Source organism: Gouania willdenowi, chromosome 7 (genome assembly GCF_900634775.1).
Source record: "Gouania willdenowi chromosome 7, fGouWil2.1, whole genome shotgun sequence".
NCBI classification, from domain to species: Eukaryota; Metazoa; Chordata; class Actinopteri; order Blenniiformes; family Gobiesocidae; genus Gouania; species Gouania willdenowi.
Window position 1 is genome coordinate 31,305,875 of NC_041050.1, and position 18,016 is coordinate 31,323,890.

The 18,016-nt window shown below is 40.0% G+C and overlaps 1 protein-coding gene across 2 annotated transcripts in view; it reads left to right on the forward strand.

The window, feature by feature from the left end:
* Positions 1-18,016, forward strand: part of slc6a17 (solute carrier family 6 member 17) — a 38,510-nt gene that overhangs the window by 3,170 nt on the left and 17,324 nt on the right. The window contains exons 2-3 of one of the 2 annotated variants that reach the window (XM_028452998.1): positions 4,480-4,887; positions 12,833-12,990. In XM_028452998.1, the coding sequence (XP_028308799.1) occupies positions 4,593-4,887; positions 12,833-12,990 (453 nt within the window). In that variant the 5' untranslated portion in view covers positions 4,480-4,592. Of the gene's footprint in view, positions 1-4,479; positions 4,888-12,832; positions 12,991-18,016 lie in introns of those variants that run through there. The other variant, XM_028452997.1, reaches the window with a different exon arrangement.

The window sequence follows — 18,016 nt, forward strand, 5'->3', positions numbered from 1 at the left end:
AACTAAAAGGTTTTGTCAAAATGTACAATTTTTTTAAAAATAGAATAATGCCAATGAATTCAATTCAAAATAAATAAAAAGAAATCTCAGGCTCTAAGTATAGCTACATTTATGAACAATAAAACAGTGCAATGCCAAATGTGCCATGTGGGCAACAACATAATAGGTAGAAACCACAACCTGAACTGAAGGAAGTGGTTGGATGTTGATCAGAAGTAGCACGACTATAAACGTATAGATTATTTGATTGTTGTCTGGTCATTTCATTTATTGTAGTTTTACAATGTCCGTTGACCATTTTAAAACTAAAAATAATCATTTACTCAGTAACGGTTGGGTGCGGAAATGTAATTAATTACTTTACTTGTTTTAAAACATACTTAAGTACAAATTAAATTACTGATTTAAAAATGTACTCAAAAAAGTACAAGTACCCATAAAAGCAACTCAATTACAGTAACGTGAGTATTTGTAATACTTTACTTTCACCTCTGCCAGCCAATGACACATTTTCATTACTTCATAAGCCAAAATGTAAGGAAAACATTAATTAATTAATGAATATTAAGTCATTTGATTTCTAACGATCAATATATGTACCTCTCCTAGTCCTTTTATAATTTTATTCACATTAGGTCAATGTGGACACAAGAAACTTTGATCAAATCTGTTTTCTTAATATTTGGCCATGATGTGAGGAAAACCATAATAAATGAATCAATCTTAGTTGATTCAGACTCATGAAAGAGTTATGGTGTGTCTGCTGACACGTATACATGGAATAAAACTAAATATTAAAGCTGCTATCTGGAGTTTCTGAGAAAACGTCTCAGTGTCCCGCCTCCAACAGCTCTACTTCCTCCCCTGCCTCTGCCAATCAACCAGAAGCTACGCCTCTACGTTTGTGCATAACATAGCAAAGTCGCATAACTACAAAAACTACACATTTATTGTTAGAGTGCCATCACTTGTCCATGACAAATGTCGCCAAATCAACTCACTCCACCTTTGAAAAGCAGCTCTGAGATAAATTCTGTTGTGGTCACAAAGACGTTTATCCACAAGCTTTGTACCCGGGTTTTTTTTTCTTTTTCAGTAGATGCTTTATGTGTTCGTGGGATGGGTAACTGGAGTTTCGGCGCGTTCCTCCATGACGCTACGCTGCTCATTGATACCTGTTTGCTGTTGTGACGGTGCACGCGCATTCACTTTGATTGACAGTGGCCCGTAGCCTATTGGCTGGGCGAAGTCGGCGCTTTCTTGCATTTGTATAGGGGTCTATGGACGAAGGCGGGACTTATATACATTAATCATTAATGTATATGAATGACCACCGGCAGTAGACCATAGTAAAATACTAGTTAGGTGTTTCTTTGCATTTCAAAAGAATGATACATAAACATAGATTTCTTAGAAACTCCGGATATCAGCTTTAATATACTTTGGTAGTTTGTGACTCTAAATCAAACGCATCTTTGTGAGATTCCATAGCAAAATGATGGAACAGTAAGTTAACACATACCTGTTGTATAATTACTGACAGCTGAATTGTTAAACTGTTTTTATCAGTGATATAAAGTTTGGTTTTCTAAACAAAATCTTAACTTGCCATGTGCAAGTACATTGGTTGCCCTACATGACAAGTGACATTTGAAAGTTGACCCCTGAATGAACATGACGTAGGCTGCAGTGTTTGTGTCTGATCAGGGAAGGATGGAGGGATGGATGGATGGATGGATGGATGGATGGATGGATGGTTAAACCTTTAGCAGCTGAGGTAGGGCTGCAGGATTATGGCCAAAATGACAATCACGATTATTTTGATCAATAATGTAATCACAATTATAATCAAAATGATTTATCGTGTTTGGAAACAAACCTGTTTTTATACCACTACTTTTAAACAAACAATATGTATACAGTTTAAAGTGCAAAATGAAGCTTTAAATAAAAATTATGCTGACTTTTAAAATGTACCAAAGGTTAACAAAATAAATACATTATTACAGAGTGCAGAGCCCGTAGTTTAAATGTAAATATTGCCGACGATCAGATTTATTTCATCGTTTCAACCTAAATCGTGATCACAATTAAAATTCGATTAATTGTGCAGTTCAAAGCTGAGGTGCATTGATATTACCTAGAAGTCAAGCTTGAACAAAAACATGATAGGAATGCTATCTCATGACACTTAAATGTCTACATGTCACATGAATCAGTTTATCAATATTGTATTAATGCTAAAGTGTTAGCAATCACCAATCTGCTCCAATTAATGCAATGAGCACACAGAGGAAAACCTGGTGAATTTGAGGTTTACTCGTAGCAAAGCTACAGTATTAGCATGTTGAACAGTGCACTCATTGATAACAGCAGCTGAAATATTGAAGTAATCCAAGAACAAGATGTTAAAACTGTGTGACTGAGGGAAAAAAGTACAAACCTAAATAACTGATGAAATCTGTGCTTAAAGGCTTGGGTTTTATTGCACGAGATTCCCGTTAAAGCAGTAGTCACACAGGGAGGCAGCTCACTGTTGTTCATGCCATTCACATGACTTCACTTTAGCATAATAGGCTCCGGCTTGAAATGGATGGTAATTCAATCTTTAGATCTCATTCTCTATAATGAAGTGGATTACTGAAATACCTTACGGCTCTTAGAAAGTGCAGCAGTTTTATCAAACTAAATACCCTCAAGTTTTATCACCTAAGCGTTTTTTTGTACCATTATTATTATTATTATTATTATTATTATTATGAGAGAAAAAATAGTGTCTTATATTAAGGCCATGACAATGCCCTCCAATCCTGGAACCTGCTGAGCCACTGCTGCCTTTAACCCTCCTATTATCCTCAAATATTACCATCACATATGACCCTTGGGTCAGGATGTTTGCCTACAGAAAATGATTATCAGAAAATTTTTGGCCACGTTTTTTGTGTCACGCACTTAGTTTTTTTGTTGAATACATGAATAATGATAATGAAACCTTGACCTGTTCTCTAGCGCCACCATCAGGCCTAACTTTTAAATTACAATTCATTTATCTTGAATAACTTCCATCTAAATTTACTGACAACATTAATGACCACAAGAGTATGGACCCCACTGGCTGTGGTGATGATATGACCTTTCCTGCAGCGGGGATGTAAGGTCATACATGGGTCACACACAGACACAGCTAAAACAGCTTGGGGTCAAATTGACCCCAGAGGAACACCAATGTTTGCAATATGTGGTCAGCACAATGAAAAAAAATATTATCATGATAATTTTATGCCTAATCAATTGTACCCATCAAATTTGGAAAAGTCATGAAATATGAAGCAAAAAAAAAAAAAGTGAACTATCATTTTTTGAATGATGAAAAGTGAAAGGGGTCAAATTGATCCAATAGGAGGGTTTTTTTCAGCGACAAATGCATTCATTCCTGTTGACTAGAGGTGTGTATTGCCTGGCATCTGGCGATACGATTCGTATCTCGATACATAGGTCACGATACGATATATCCCGATATTAAAGTATAAGGCGATTATTGCGATTATTTTATACATATATATATATGACTTAAGAAACAACTAATCTGTAAAAACACCTTCATGAGAACATTGTGTATGAAATATGTTTTATTGGCATGTTTTACACTCAAAACATTGGCTTTAACATGCCATGTGCCAACAACTTAAAATAAAAGAATAACATACAATCTGCCTGTGGCTTTTAAGCCAACTTTGACTTTAGTGCAACATGACTTTAGTGCAACATGACTGAGGTATGTGCCTAGAACAACAAATAAATGCAGAAAGTTAGTACTTTCTTTTTAGATTTTATGGAAAAAACACAAGCTGGTCAACATGCCCAGGTTTCAGCACTTCTTTGTGCAGTTACAATGTCTCCTGCAGTGGAAAAGACTTTCCTGGTTAAATAAAGGTTAAATAATAATAATAACAATAATAATACATTTTTTTTAATTGAAAAAAATTGATATGGATGCATTTAGAATCAATCCGAGAATCGTGCGACGTAATATCGCCATATATTGCCGAATCTATTTTTTTTTCAACACCCCTACTGTTGACGGTGCCAAATCAGATTATCAATGTTCCAAAACATTTTCAGATCATGAATTAATTTTTATTTTTTTTTTAATATAAAAATGTATGAGACCAATCTTTGACTTCCAAGCTATCTTCTTAGAGCGTACATTTCATGTATGGAATGATGCCACTTTGCCAACTTGTGACCTTAAGTCCACAGCTTTAAACAACTGTAAACAATAGTAAATATTGTGTATTATTGTCAACACTATCCAAACACAAAATTAGAGTTATGTCCCGGTCATTATACTGTAGTATGTCTGGTAGATATAGTAAAGGGATGATGCTAAGACTATGTAAACTGAAATTAAACTACTTTACAACGTTTTGGGTAAATTAAGTTTAAAGTCTAATCTATCTGAACTCTCTCTTTTTACAGATACAAGAAAAGCACAAGTTTCATTTCTCGGCAGCGTCACATCTTTCCTCTGACTCCTGATCTCCCGTCTTTGCTTCCATCAACTTCTTCTCTGAAGGAGCTTGGGTGTCGCCATGCCAAAAAACACCAAGGTGACCCAGCGGGAGCACAGCAATGAGCCGGTCACTGAGTCTGTGGCTGACCTGCTGTCCCTGGAGCACCCCATGGACTATAAGAGCAGTCAGATGAGTATGGGTCTGAGTCCTGGATCTACTGCCCCAGGAAAGTCTCTGCTCCCAGAACCAGACGCTGAAGATGGTCGACCGGCGTGGAACAACAAGCTGGAGTACATCCTGGCTCAGGTGGGCTTCTCTGTGGGCCTTGGAAACGTCTGGAGGTTTCCTTACCTGTGCCAGAAAAATGGAGGCGGTGAGTAAATCTTTGAATCTGTTCATTGTTACACTTTTGGAATTGCTTTAATTGTAAAGTGCATTACAAATAAAATGTATTATGATTATTATTGTTTGGTGCACATTTTGATGTAAGGATATTTCTTCACGCTGCTTTTTTGTTCGTGATGATGGTTTGCTGAGCTGTAAATCATACAACAAAGACTGATGTCTGTCGGGAGCATGTGTTGCACTGCTATCCATGGACTTTTTCTCAAGTATGATACTTGGGTCACACTTTACTTGAGGTTTTTTACACAAGGCTGAGCTCTCCCTGGCTTCAGTAGATATGAGCATATTACTCCTGTGCTGGCCTCTCTTCACTGGCTACCAGTCCAGGTCAGAGAGCAGATTTTAAGGCACAGATGTTAATGTAAAAAACAGTAAATGGCATTGGGCCATCTTACTTGTTAAATTCAGGGTTGGGTAAGTTACTCTAAACTTGTAATATATTTATATTACTAGTTACTTGGATAAAAATGTAATATATTTGTATTACAATATGTTTTTGGTCCAGAACACTAGTTATATCACACTGATAACTGATGACATTGGTCTAACATCTGTTTCAAATACTTCTGCTGTTTCAGGAGCTGAAAGCTTTTTTTTTTGTTCCCCATAAATTATATTTAACTATAATGATCATCTTTTTTTTTTTCTCAAATAATTGCAAACAGTGAGAAAACAAAGCAAATATGCACTTAAATTAAATAAGCATGTAACTTGAGTTACTTTAATTGTAACTAGTAATATATTACCACTTTTCACTTTAGTAACTGTTGGGGTAACAAACAACACTTAGTGATAGCCTTTATGGGTTAGGGTTAGGCTTATTCTTCTGTCATAATAATAACAGGGTAATGTCAACCTAATGTGTAAAACTTCAAGTAAACTGTTTACTCTAACAATTTCATCAACTGTGAACCTACTCAGCCCTTTACAAAGTATTACGCTTATGTTTTCTTTTTAAACTTTTATTGATATAGTTATTGAGTATAAACTAACTATCTCAAGATGGGTGTCCTTAATGAAAGTGTCTATTTGTACGGTTGCGGTACGGACAACCCCTGGTGCCATTTGTACGGTTACCGAAAGTACACGTACGTAGCTTGTTAGGGTTAGGTTATAACCCAATATCGCAACAATTTTTATTGTTAGGTTTAGGGTAAGGTTTAGTCTTAGTCACGCAACCTAAACTCGCCAATGACTGACCTATCACGTGACCTAAACTGGCCAAATCGGGGCTCTGCGTACAGATAGAATGTCGGTATATTTATACGGGAACCATATGGATAGCCACTGCCTTCCTTAATTAAAAACTCAAAGCTGAAGAAGTAAAAACACAGATGATGAGGTTATAAAGCGCTGTGCACTGTGACAATTGGTACTGGGCCTTGGTGTGTCAGGGGTTGGTGTTTTCTCAGAGGCTCTTACTTTGAAACTACTGTAAAAGTGCAACCTTGATAGTTTTCCCAACTGCCTGAGAAATCGTGTCTTAGATATTGATTTAACATTAATTGTGGAGACCATATATTAAAACAACATACTTTTATCATCATCTGGCCTGAGCTGCACTTACTCATCTAACTTTGTGTAGCTGGATTTCACAGTGAAAGCCCTTGAGATTTAAGCTTTTAATTAATAGAAAACTTGGACTCTAATTTCCATTGGGATGGGATAAACTCTTGCAGTTCTTTAAAAAAAAAAAAAAAAAGGCTGATTATTAGCCTAAAGTCTAAGGCTACATGAAATAAAGACTTTGATGATGGGAATATTAATATGTCAGTTATGAATTTGTAATGTTTAGATGAAATGAAACTAACCCACTAAATCCAACCTGAATGATGTCCTCAGAGATAATAAAACATGGAAAAACTATCTACAGGTTTTTTGTTGTAAACAATGCCACAAACACAGTGAGCCAATGCAGGCAGTTTGCCTGAACACATCATCAACTGTCAAAATGGCCACCCCCTGGCTCTTTAATACCAAATATTATATAAGATTTTTTTTTTTCCAACATAAAACACATTTGTAAAAGTTGTGGAAGATCCCTTTAAGGCAGTGGTTCTCAAACGTTGTTGGCTCAAGTATCCCCTTTTTTCTTATTTCTGAATCCAACTACCCCCTTTGTCTGACTGCATCATTTTACTCAGAATTCTGTGAAAAAACAACTAATATAGAGCATAACAATGGAATGAATGAGTGTTAACACACATTTTAAAGAATCTCATTTGGTAAATAAGTGGAATGAAACTGTATTTAGTTAACCTTGCCTGCAACATGAATTCTCCTGGTGTTCACAAACACCAGAATCCATCTTGTACTGTGAACCAAAACGATTGGAACCAATCATGAGGCAGTGTTGTGGTTTAGGGCGGGATATCCGGGTGTGACAAAGGCAGAAGCGCCGGAGCAAAACTGGTGCATGCACAGTTGCGGTGAGAGGAACTAGCTGGGCTACATCTATTAGCATAGAAAGATGTCGAGGCTGGAGGATAGCTAACATGCCCTTAACGCGCATACTCGTGTTGCAAAAATGGCAAAAGTCAGTTGTTGTTTGTCTGTTCTTTTTATTATTCAGTATATTTTCCTCTTATTTTGTGTGTTTTTGTTGTAATTTTGTGTATTTTGTCATTGTTTGTCTTTTATTTTCATTACTGAGTATATATTTCTCTTACTGTGTGTTTTTGTTGCCATTTTTGTGTATTTGGTAATCATGTAATTTTTCTCTCTTTTAGTGTGTTTTTGTTGTCGTTTTGTGCATTGCTGATAATAGTATTTTTCTCTCTTAGTGCGTGTGTTTTTGGTGTAATTTTGTGTATTTGTTGTTTGGTATTTTTTAGTATATTTTTCTCTTATTTTGTTTCTTTTTATTGTCATTTTGTGAGTTGCTGGTAATAGTTAGTATGATTATCATTTTTAATGCTTTTGTTTATTAATTTTCCTCTCTCTCTCTCTCTAGTACCCCCTGTAGTGCCATTGCGTACCCCCATTTGAGTCAACCACATCTATTCATTCACATGAAATGAAAACATTATACAACATAATAATAACACAAGTTAATCAATGTCTAATTCTCTCTGTTACCTGATTGAAATCTTACGCCTTAATCGTGTCTGTCACGCATGTGAATGGCAGTAATCACTACAGCTGAACAGCAGATTGAGATCAGCGGAGAGATGAGGTGAGGGCATCAGTCGTAACACAATTTAGATTTGTTGACTATAAGACGTGAGTAATAAATCTGACTAATAATTTGAGGATTCCTAAGGGATGCAGCTACTTCTATGGTTTCAGTGGCTGAAGCAGTTTATGTTAAATGGGAATGAGCTTGTTTTCAGTCTCGTAGTTCACCTGATGCACACGCACCAGACACACCTCTGATGATTCCCAGTTTGAGTCTGTGGAAACACAAAGAGGCAGATACTGGGAAACCATCTTAGTTTCGTATGGGTAGTTTTTTGGGTCCCTCCTTTTTGGTTGCCTCATCCCTCTCTCCTTGGTTTCATTATTTACTGATTCCCTGATTGAAATGAGATGGCGATGATGACAAAGTTTGAGGAAGTGGAAGAGTAAACACTCATTTCCTGGTCTTTCAGACATTGTTGGCGCTGCGTGTGGGAAGCCCGAGAGAAAAGGCAATTTATAATGTGTGATAACAAAGCTAACACTGTGTGTATTTGCACATTTTAATCAGTGTGGGGGAATGTGTCTGTTCTAAACAATGAGTTTGTATTCCCGGCAGGATCTTAAGCCAGTGGAAGGTGCTGCTGTGTGCTTTTTTTGAAGACTGGGAAAAAGTGTCTGCCATTTTTTGGCACTTTTTCTCCATAGTAGGAATGTGCGATATTTTATTGTTTATGATTTATCGTCAAAAACATTCTCACCGGTAATAATCTGTCACGATATAAAGGATAAATTCCTATGTCGGAAATTAGCGAGGGCCACGGGCCATTTGTCCCTCAATTTAGCTAAGAATGCCCCAAAAAACATGTTCCACGGGCCAAAACTGCCCCTGTTTGTTGTCAACTTCATATTCTCTGGAGCGGAACGTTGTTTACGGGAGCTCTGACGTGCACCGCCACCGTCCCCTTCACACACCGCCGTCTGTCTGCGTGTGTGGTACTCGTCTCAGCTACATGAAGCTGCCGTGCTGCGATACATCATGGACCGCTACTTGGTTAAAACCAGACAACCATCCAACAAAGGGAACCAGTCCAAGTTCCTCCGTCAGATCCACCCAAAGTTCCACAAACACGGGGACAGATGAACCTGTGGCAACGATTATGAACTGGAAACACAACTAAAGCTAACTATGCTAAGCTAACACATAGAGCTAACGCTAACCACTCCAAATAAGGAACAGACCAAGTAAAAAGAACACGTCTTACTGTTTATGGTCAGATTTAACACTTTACTATGGAAGGATAAAAACTAACATGTCACACATTGTGTGAAATAAATGTTAGCATAATATTAATGTCACTATTCATTCGTCCCAATTTTCGTCCCGACGCAATATTTTTTAATTACATTTCACGTGTTCACAGACAAAGCTGGTGTCATTAGACTAATGTATGTACTAATGATTATTACACCTAAATATACTGAATGATTAAATCATCAGCTTGATCTGGTTTAATTTTAGGAAATCAGTTATTTATCAACCATAACTTTATGTAACTCATTATCAGATAAATATAAAACAAGATTCAGCAACCGTAAAAACACTAATGGAGTTATTTTTGCTTTTCATGTGCTTTTTTTTTAGAAAATGTTTTTATTTCAAATTAGTAAATAAATGAATTACATACATAACACTAATAGAGTGACCCACATGCACAAATATATTTCATAAAATATCAGCTCATGAACTCTTTGAGTCAGCAGTTATTGTAGCCTTTTTTAATGTGTCTAATGTTGATGTATTCACATTTATTTGTGTTTGTAAAGAACCTGTTTACACTTTAAGTTGTGAATTTTTTTTATTATTATTTTTTTCTTTATCGTGATTTTTATCATTACCGTGATAAATACCAGAAATTATCGGGATATTTTTTTTTTTGTCAATATCGGCCATCCCTACTCTATAGAAGGTTATCCTGCTTTTACAGACATAAATATAAAGGAGCCTGTATTAGTTTGGTGTTCTTCCTGTTTGAACTCACATAGGTGAATGAAAGTTTACTTCATGTTCAGATTTCAATAATAAGGATTTTGAGGAAATCCTACTAACCAAGTCAAGTATGATGACACCAGTCCTACCTGTTTTCTATGGCTCCCTGTCACTTTGGCATTGTCTTGTGGCTTTCATTACATTGTTTTATAGCTTAATAATCTTTTTTTAGTGAATGTGTATTATATATTGTCCACTAACTAAATCCCAATATATATATATATATATTTTTTATTTTTATTTTGTATATTTTTTGTGGTATAGCTCCAAAAAGATAAACGTTTACAGGCCTATAAAATCCTTTTATTTGTTTCCAAATTCTGTGTTTTCCACATTCATTTTTTTTATTTTGTGTAAAAAAATTATTTTAATTTTTGCCAAAAGAACATAGAAACAAAATAAACCATAATTAAACAAAAATATATGTAATATATATGTATGGATTATTCTGACTGCTCCTTTTTAATTATTCATTTGTCATATAAAGATGTATGAGTATTAATGTCACACAATTTCCCCTCGGGGATCAATGTTTTATTAAATCTGAGCAGGTTTATTGATTTAGTTTGGATTTTTCGGGCCCTACACTATCGGCCAAGTACCAAATAAACACAGATAAACAGTTTTGGTTTGATAAAAGAAAGAAATTCAGTCATTTAAGCAAATTCTGACATTTTCTTCTAAACACATTAAATAGGTCATACATGTATTTCCTTAACACATGTACAAAGCCTTTCAACCATTTCTAATTTAATTGTGGAGATAGTCTTCAAAAACTGTATTTCCAATTTCTGTGTTCTGGATTTAATGGGCGGGTCAGAAATCAGGGATGCGTTACGTACCAGAGCCCTCATTAACGTAAACCCGTCCCTGCTGCTGAAGCACATCACATTCTGCGGCCTCCAGCGGGCGCAATTCGACCACTAGCCGAAAACAAACCACTCTAGCGGGCGCAGTTTTGACTCCACCCAGGAGGGATGCACATATTCGGACTCGGGAGGAGCAGACCTTTCCGCTGATATCTCGTTTGACCCGATTTTGGAAGCACTATCGACGCTGGAGCCGCTTTCACACTGTTGTCTCCCACAGACAGTACAAGGAAGCGGTGCCCTTCCCAGGAGTGGGCGTGGGTGTGCCTCTAACTGACACGCCCCCAGCATCTCAGAGCAGAGAGAAGTGCTTGTTTTTCCATGATTTTGAGACCTGATTTTATATACTTGGCAATTTATTCATCTTTCAAATTTGGTTTCGTGGTCAATGACACGTTTCTGTGGTGTGACAAACTCATAACATAAATTTAATTCTGCTTTACACGGACTTTAATCATTTGTCAGAGAGCTTTCAGCAGCTTCCAGCGTTATACAGAAATTCTTTAGCAGGGTACGTGTGAGATGAACGTTAGTCTGTTAGCAACCTCACAGTGTGTAAGTCATAGATCTCACATAGCTGAAGGGTAAAATGAGTAAAGCAGGCCATTTATCATCACTAAGCCTCTGCTCGGTGTGTGTGCTGCTTCAAATAGACTTTAAAAAATCAATCCAATCGTTTTCCGCTGCTTGTAAGACGATACCTTGCTACGTTTATCTCTGCGTGATCACCTGCTGTTATTATAGCTACTTATTACGTAACTAAATCAGCGTTTCTGAACATCAATGTGAGTTGTTTTTTATATTGTAGACACAGACAGCAATGCCTATCTCTGTCTCGATCAATGCGAGCCCATCCTCTCTGCCCTGGATAAATTCTGTCACCATGGCACCGTGGCATCTTTAATTTCCTGACGTAAGCAGGGCTGGACGTGACATGTTGCCTGAGTGTGCCTGCTGCTCTCCTACCAATGTCCTCTGTGAAAGAACAGAGACAATGTGATGAGAAAAAGATAAAAAATTGCAAAAAAATTTATAAAATAAGGGAAAGATAATTAAACTCATCATGAACTGAGAACCATAGGTGGAGTTTGAGATTCTTTCCAGTATAATATATACACAGTCTCAAGATTTACGCCAACCACAATGTGTGCAACATATACAATAATTCAAAAATGATGAGTAACATAAATTATAATGTTGACTGCAAAAATTTGTGTCGACGCGTCGTTTAATGTTGTAAATTCATGATAAAATCAGGCCAGCGGCCGCTTTCTGCTACATTGTTGCTGCAGTACCATACATGAACTGCTGGGTGCAGTGTCGCTTCACCATTTACATTGTGAAGAAGAATTGCACAACAGAAGAACCAACCTAAAGTCTCAAACGTTTGGGACCATTTCACTGAAAACTTATACTACACACCTGAGGTAGAACTAACATCTGTGGCATGAAACTAACAGTAATATTTTACAATCAATGCAGCAGAAAACTATTTTATATATAAACAGAAAAACATCAACTTTTGAACTTGGTTTCACAGCCTTGAAAGGAAGACGATGGTCACACGTCTCGAGCACCAAAAAATAACCTCTATTTTTAAAAGAACAACAAATGAAGTCATATACATTTTGTACAGTCACTATGTTTTATGGCACGTGGAATATTTGTATATTATGTACATTACATTAAGAATTGTATTTTTTCGAATTAAGTTGGGAAAACTAATGATGCAAACACTGCGTATGCTGGGAACCTGAGTTGATAGACTTCCCTGTTCTTATTCACAACTAGCATTTGTCAAACACAACCCAGGGACTTTAAACACTAATAAAATATACACCATAACACTAACGCTACTGTATGTTTGGTTGCTTCAGGTGCATATCTGGTGCCCTACTTTATCCTCCTGCTCCTCATCGGCATCCCCTTGTTCTTCCTGGAGCTTGCAGTGGGTCAGAGGATCAGGCGTGGCAGCATCGGGGTCTGGAACTATGTCTACCCTCGTCTGGGAGGAATCGGGGTCTCCAGCTTGATGGTAAGTGTATTATGCCATTACATTGACCTCCTGACCTTTAATTACAGAGTACTAAACTCTGTCATCATACAGGCTTTGGATGCCATATCTACATTCTGAATGAATAACTGTTCATTTTCAGCCTAATGGCCCTGAGGCATTTAATGTGCCGGGAGATTAACACTGACGTCCACAGCCACACACTCACAGCCAGGGTTGGGGTCAATTTTAATTGTAATTGTGTAATTGATAATTAATTACAATTATGGGGTAATTATATTTGTACTTGTAATTTGAAAAAATATGTAGCTGTTGTAATCATAATTGATTTGTAATTGAGTTCAGATATTGACTTAGTTATTGACATAAAAATTCCATAGAAATTACAATTTAATTTAACACAAACCTGGGGAACCATGTTACAGTTGAAATTGAGTGGTATACTGACAGAAAAAAGGCCCAAAAGCCCACACCAAAAATGTTAATAATAATATTTTTATAGTTAAAGAAGCCTAACAAGGTAACCAAGAAATGAGAAACAAATTGGTTGATGGATAATATTTTATATTGTATTTTACAGCTGATTTGAGACATTATCATAACAGATGCTAATAGAAAGCTAACATAAGAGGAATGTTACGTTTTATGGAGTTTTAAAAAAAAAAAAAAAAAAAGCCTCAGTAGTTATTGATTAATTTAATTTGAGCTTTAGTAATTGAGAACGTTATTGTAATTAACTTTCAGGGGGAAATAATGATTTTGATTTTAATTGTATTTGGAAAAGATGCCGGTCACCGAAATCATAATTGAGTTATAACTGAACATGGTGAATTGAAGACAGAGTTTTAATGACAAAACGTACCCAAAAATTGACCCCAACCCCTCTCACAGCTCATTTTTATTTTATTTATCCGATAAGACTGTGGACGATTACAAGGCAAGCCTAAAATTAAAAGTACTCCACACTACTCAGAGACATCAGTATCACAGTAATGCTGTCATAGTTTTTATCCCCCGCCACAAAGTGTGAAGGGGGATATAGGTTTGAACTCCGTCTGTCTGCCCTTCAGTGCATCCGTTCGTCCGAGTTAAAGGGGACAGCTTTTCTCAGAAACCGTTTAAGATACCATAATCAAATTCAGTGTGTGGTTTCGGGGTATCAATACCTTGATGGAGTTCAAAAATGAGAAGTGCGCAATTATTTTTTCCCGGAGGTATTGCCCTTTTTCCGTTTCTTTACTCTGTTTGAGGTATCTTCAAAGTGAGCAGCTTTTCTCAGAAACCTTTTTTTTTTTTTTTTTTACCTTGTCTGCACATGCTGTCGAAGGTTAACACTACAAGAAGTGCAATCTTTTAACAGCAATGCATATTTTATTATTGCAATTAAATAAATTTATTTATTTCATTGCATAATTGTGACCATCACCAGCCCTCCCTAGGGAAGGGTAAGAAATACTTTATTAAAGGGAGGATGTAAAAGAGAGAGGGCAGTGTTACACCAAGGTGAGGGGTTGGAGGGGGGTGGGGAAGTTAACAGGGAAGAGGGATACAAGATAGGATATAGAATGGGTGGGGAATAGTTGTTAGGTTTTAAGTGATGCGATGTGAAATTGTGGTTGTGTATATTGTGCTTATTGTTGTGTTGTCAAGCCAGTTTGGTGACCAGTGTGCGGTTTAGGAATAATGGTGGTGGCTGTGAACAGAGGAAGAGGTGAGTGGAAATTCCATAAAACAGGTATTTGGGAACAATGTGTCTAAGGTTGAGCCCAGTATGAGTGTTATCCCACAGCCCAAGGCCAGTGCATCCATGACAAATGTATTTCCAAGAACCGCCACTGCAAAACCCAAGAGCCGCCCCCGGGCCCGAAGAAGCAGTCAGGCCAGCAGCAAGAGCAGGCAGCCTAAGGGCCCCCGGCGACCACCCCACGGCCAAGCAGCCCCCCGAACGCCCCCAAGATCCCAAGCCGAGAGGCAGCCATCGCCCCCCCCATACACACCTGAGAAAGCCCCAAGGAGCCAAGGACCCAGCGCACCACGCCACCGATCCCACCCCCAACCCCCAGACCCCCCACCCCATCGGCCCCCCAACCCCCCCACCCCACCCCCGCGCCCAACCCCCCGAGGGGAGGGCCCAGAGAACTCCCTGCCTGAGGCCCCAGCGGAGGAGCCGAAGCCCACGCCCAGCAGACGACCAGAGCCGCGCCGAACAGGCAGCCAGCGGGCACCCGCCGGCGAGCCCAGAGCCAGCAGGGGCCCGACCCCAGGCCGGAAGGACCCGGAACGGATGCAGCACCAGGAGCAGCCCGCCCAGGGAGGACGACCACACCCCAAGCCGCATAAGGCACCAGGGGGCCGCCGGGAGTCCCCCCGCCGGCCCCCAGGCACCCCAACCTAGCCCCCCATGGCGCCCCAGATCACCCTTCGCTGATGCCGCCCGCGCCACGAGCTTCAGTTTTTTTTTTTTTTTAAAGCCAGGGCCCCCCCCAAGGGCCAAGCCAGACCGCCCTGCCGGGATGTGGCCCCCTATTCCGGCCCCCGACACCCTACCTCACGGGGCACTGCCCAAGCAGGGGCCGTACCAGTAGGTACGCAAGGGCGCGGCACGCGCCACCCGCCCCGAAAGACCCCCGCCAGGACCGGCCCGGCCAGCAGGCCAAGCACCCCGGGCCCCAGGAGCACCCCCCGGGACCAGGACCCCCCAAGGGCAAGCCCCCGGGCCAAGCCCCCCGGGACGCACCCCCCACCCCCGCCCAGGACCCAGCCACAGCCCAGCAGGACCGCACAGCCCAAGGCCAGCAGCCCAGGGCCCGCCGCCCCCCGGACAGCGCCAGCCACGGAGCAGCGCCCCCCACCGGCCCGTGAGCAACCGGCGACCCCCACCGCGGGGACGGAGGCACCCCAATGGCACACATCAAGTGCGGGACAGCAGCCCCCAGCCAAAGATGCCCCGGACCCACCCACCAGTCCGCAAACGGCAGGACAGACCCACCAGGCGGCCGACAGCAACCTCCACCACCGGAACAGCTAGCGCCGCCCCCCAGTAAACAGCATCACTCCGAGGCGCCAAGCAACCCCGCCCCAACCCCGGCGAGGACACCAGCACACCCCCAGCACACCCACCCCCCAAACCGGCGATGCAGGCCGCCCCGGGTCCGCACACTGCGGGGCCCGCCCCCAAGGCCACCAGGAGACGAAACAAGCACCCAGCCACACCCAAGGGGAGGAAGCACCCCCGCGCCCCACCAGGCCGACACCGCCCGGAAAGACCCCGCAAGGAGAGACCCCAGCAAAGCCCCCCCGAGACCCACCGCCATGCCCGACCGCACCATCCTGATGTATTTTTACTCTAAGCAGTGGCCCGGCCACCAACAGAGGAGCCAGGCCCCCACCGGAGAGGCCCAAATATGTGAACCAACCCACCACCCTGTTATGGTGCCTCTCCATTCCCCAATGGAGAGGCACTTCCCTATCCCCTGTGTGAATGTGTGTGTTTAGTGAATGTATGGGGTGTAATTAAAAGAAGGGGGAAGGAGGGGAGCGGTGCTCCCCATCCTGCCTCTGTGGATATATGTGTATGTGGTGTAATAGGCCGGAGGGTGTAGGTGAGTACACCCTCCGGGGGGTGGCATGTTGAGGTGCGATTAAAATTGGAGGGATTAGTATGGTAACTAGAGGTGGGAGTGCCGCCCCCACGCCACTACATAGTGACACAGGTGGCGGCCCCCTCCACCCCCAGTCCCACCATCCAGCCCCCCAAGGGTTGGGTATGGGTGTGTGGTGCATTCTGTGAATTTCTCAGAAACCTTTTAAGATAGGAGAACCAAATTTGCTGTGTGGCTTCAGGGTGTCAATACCTTGATGGAGTTCGAAAATGAGAAGCGCGCAGTTATTTTTTCTGGAGTTATTGCCCTTGCTTCGTTTTTTTTTTACTATGTTCGAGGTATCTTCAAAGGGGACAGTTTTTCTTAAAAATTGTTTAAGATAGTTAGTAATTTTATATTCTGATGTTATAATATTTTCTTATGTAAACATCTAAGTTCTTAGATTTAGGACATTTAGGCAAAGGTTGTGAGTTATAATGACAGTCACCAATATCCCCCCGCCAGATTGGTTATGTTTTCTTGTTATCATAGGATTATATCACTGCACGGTAGGTAAAGGTTTGTGAGAGTCAGATTGTTGGATTTTGGCTCCCAGCTCACATTGCGTGTGGAGCTGATTGTGTTTAGACAATGATGTTTGCTCATAGGCACTGAGTGCTTCAAAGGATGATTGGTTTCAGAGGTGATTTTTAACAGAGCACTTAGTGTTAAGCGCCACATTTTGCAGGGCAGAAACAAGCGGGTGATTTGCTTGTTGCGGCTGGTTAGCTTTTATTATTTCTAATCTAATTCTAATTAGTGAAATGGACAGATGCGATATTAAAAATACACCGTGGTCAGGTGGGCGACTTCTCTCAGTGCTTTATTTATTGATTTATTCTTTTGTATTTTTTGTTTGTTTTTTCTTGCAACACATTAACTGTTACCTAAACAACAGTCTTTTTTGCACCCTAAAATAAAAATAAATAAATAAAGAGAGAAAGGCTTCATCTGGTAACACATTAGTCAGTGCTTCCTGATTTGCCAGCATCATTAAAGGCTTTTCTCCAATTTATTTCGCAGTTTTGCTCATCTCCTAAAGTTATGAGCTGCACACATCACAAAATATTGTATAGAATAGAATATACCTTTATTGATCAGCATTTGTGGCAACACAGTATAAGAAGAACAAAAATAAATACTGGGATGGAAGTGCAAAATGTAAACTGTAGAACATAAATAAATATGAAAAAACAACAACAGCAAAAAGAAAAACAACAAATGTGCAAATTACAATGTTCAACTTTTATTAACTGGAATATTTACAGACTGAGGATGAGATATAATCAATGTTGTAGTAGCTTCTGGAAAACAAAATGTTAATGCAACTTTTTAATAACAGTATTGATACATGATATTATCTTATGTTATAAAATAATACATCATTAATTTTTAAAAATTGTTCA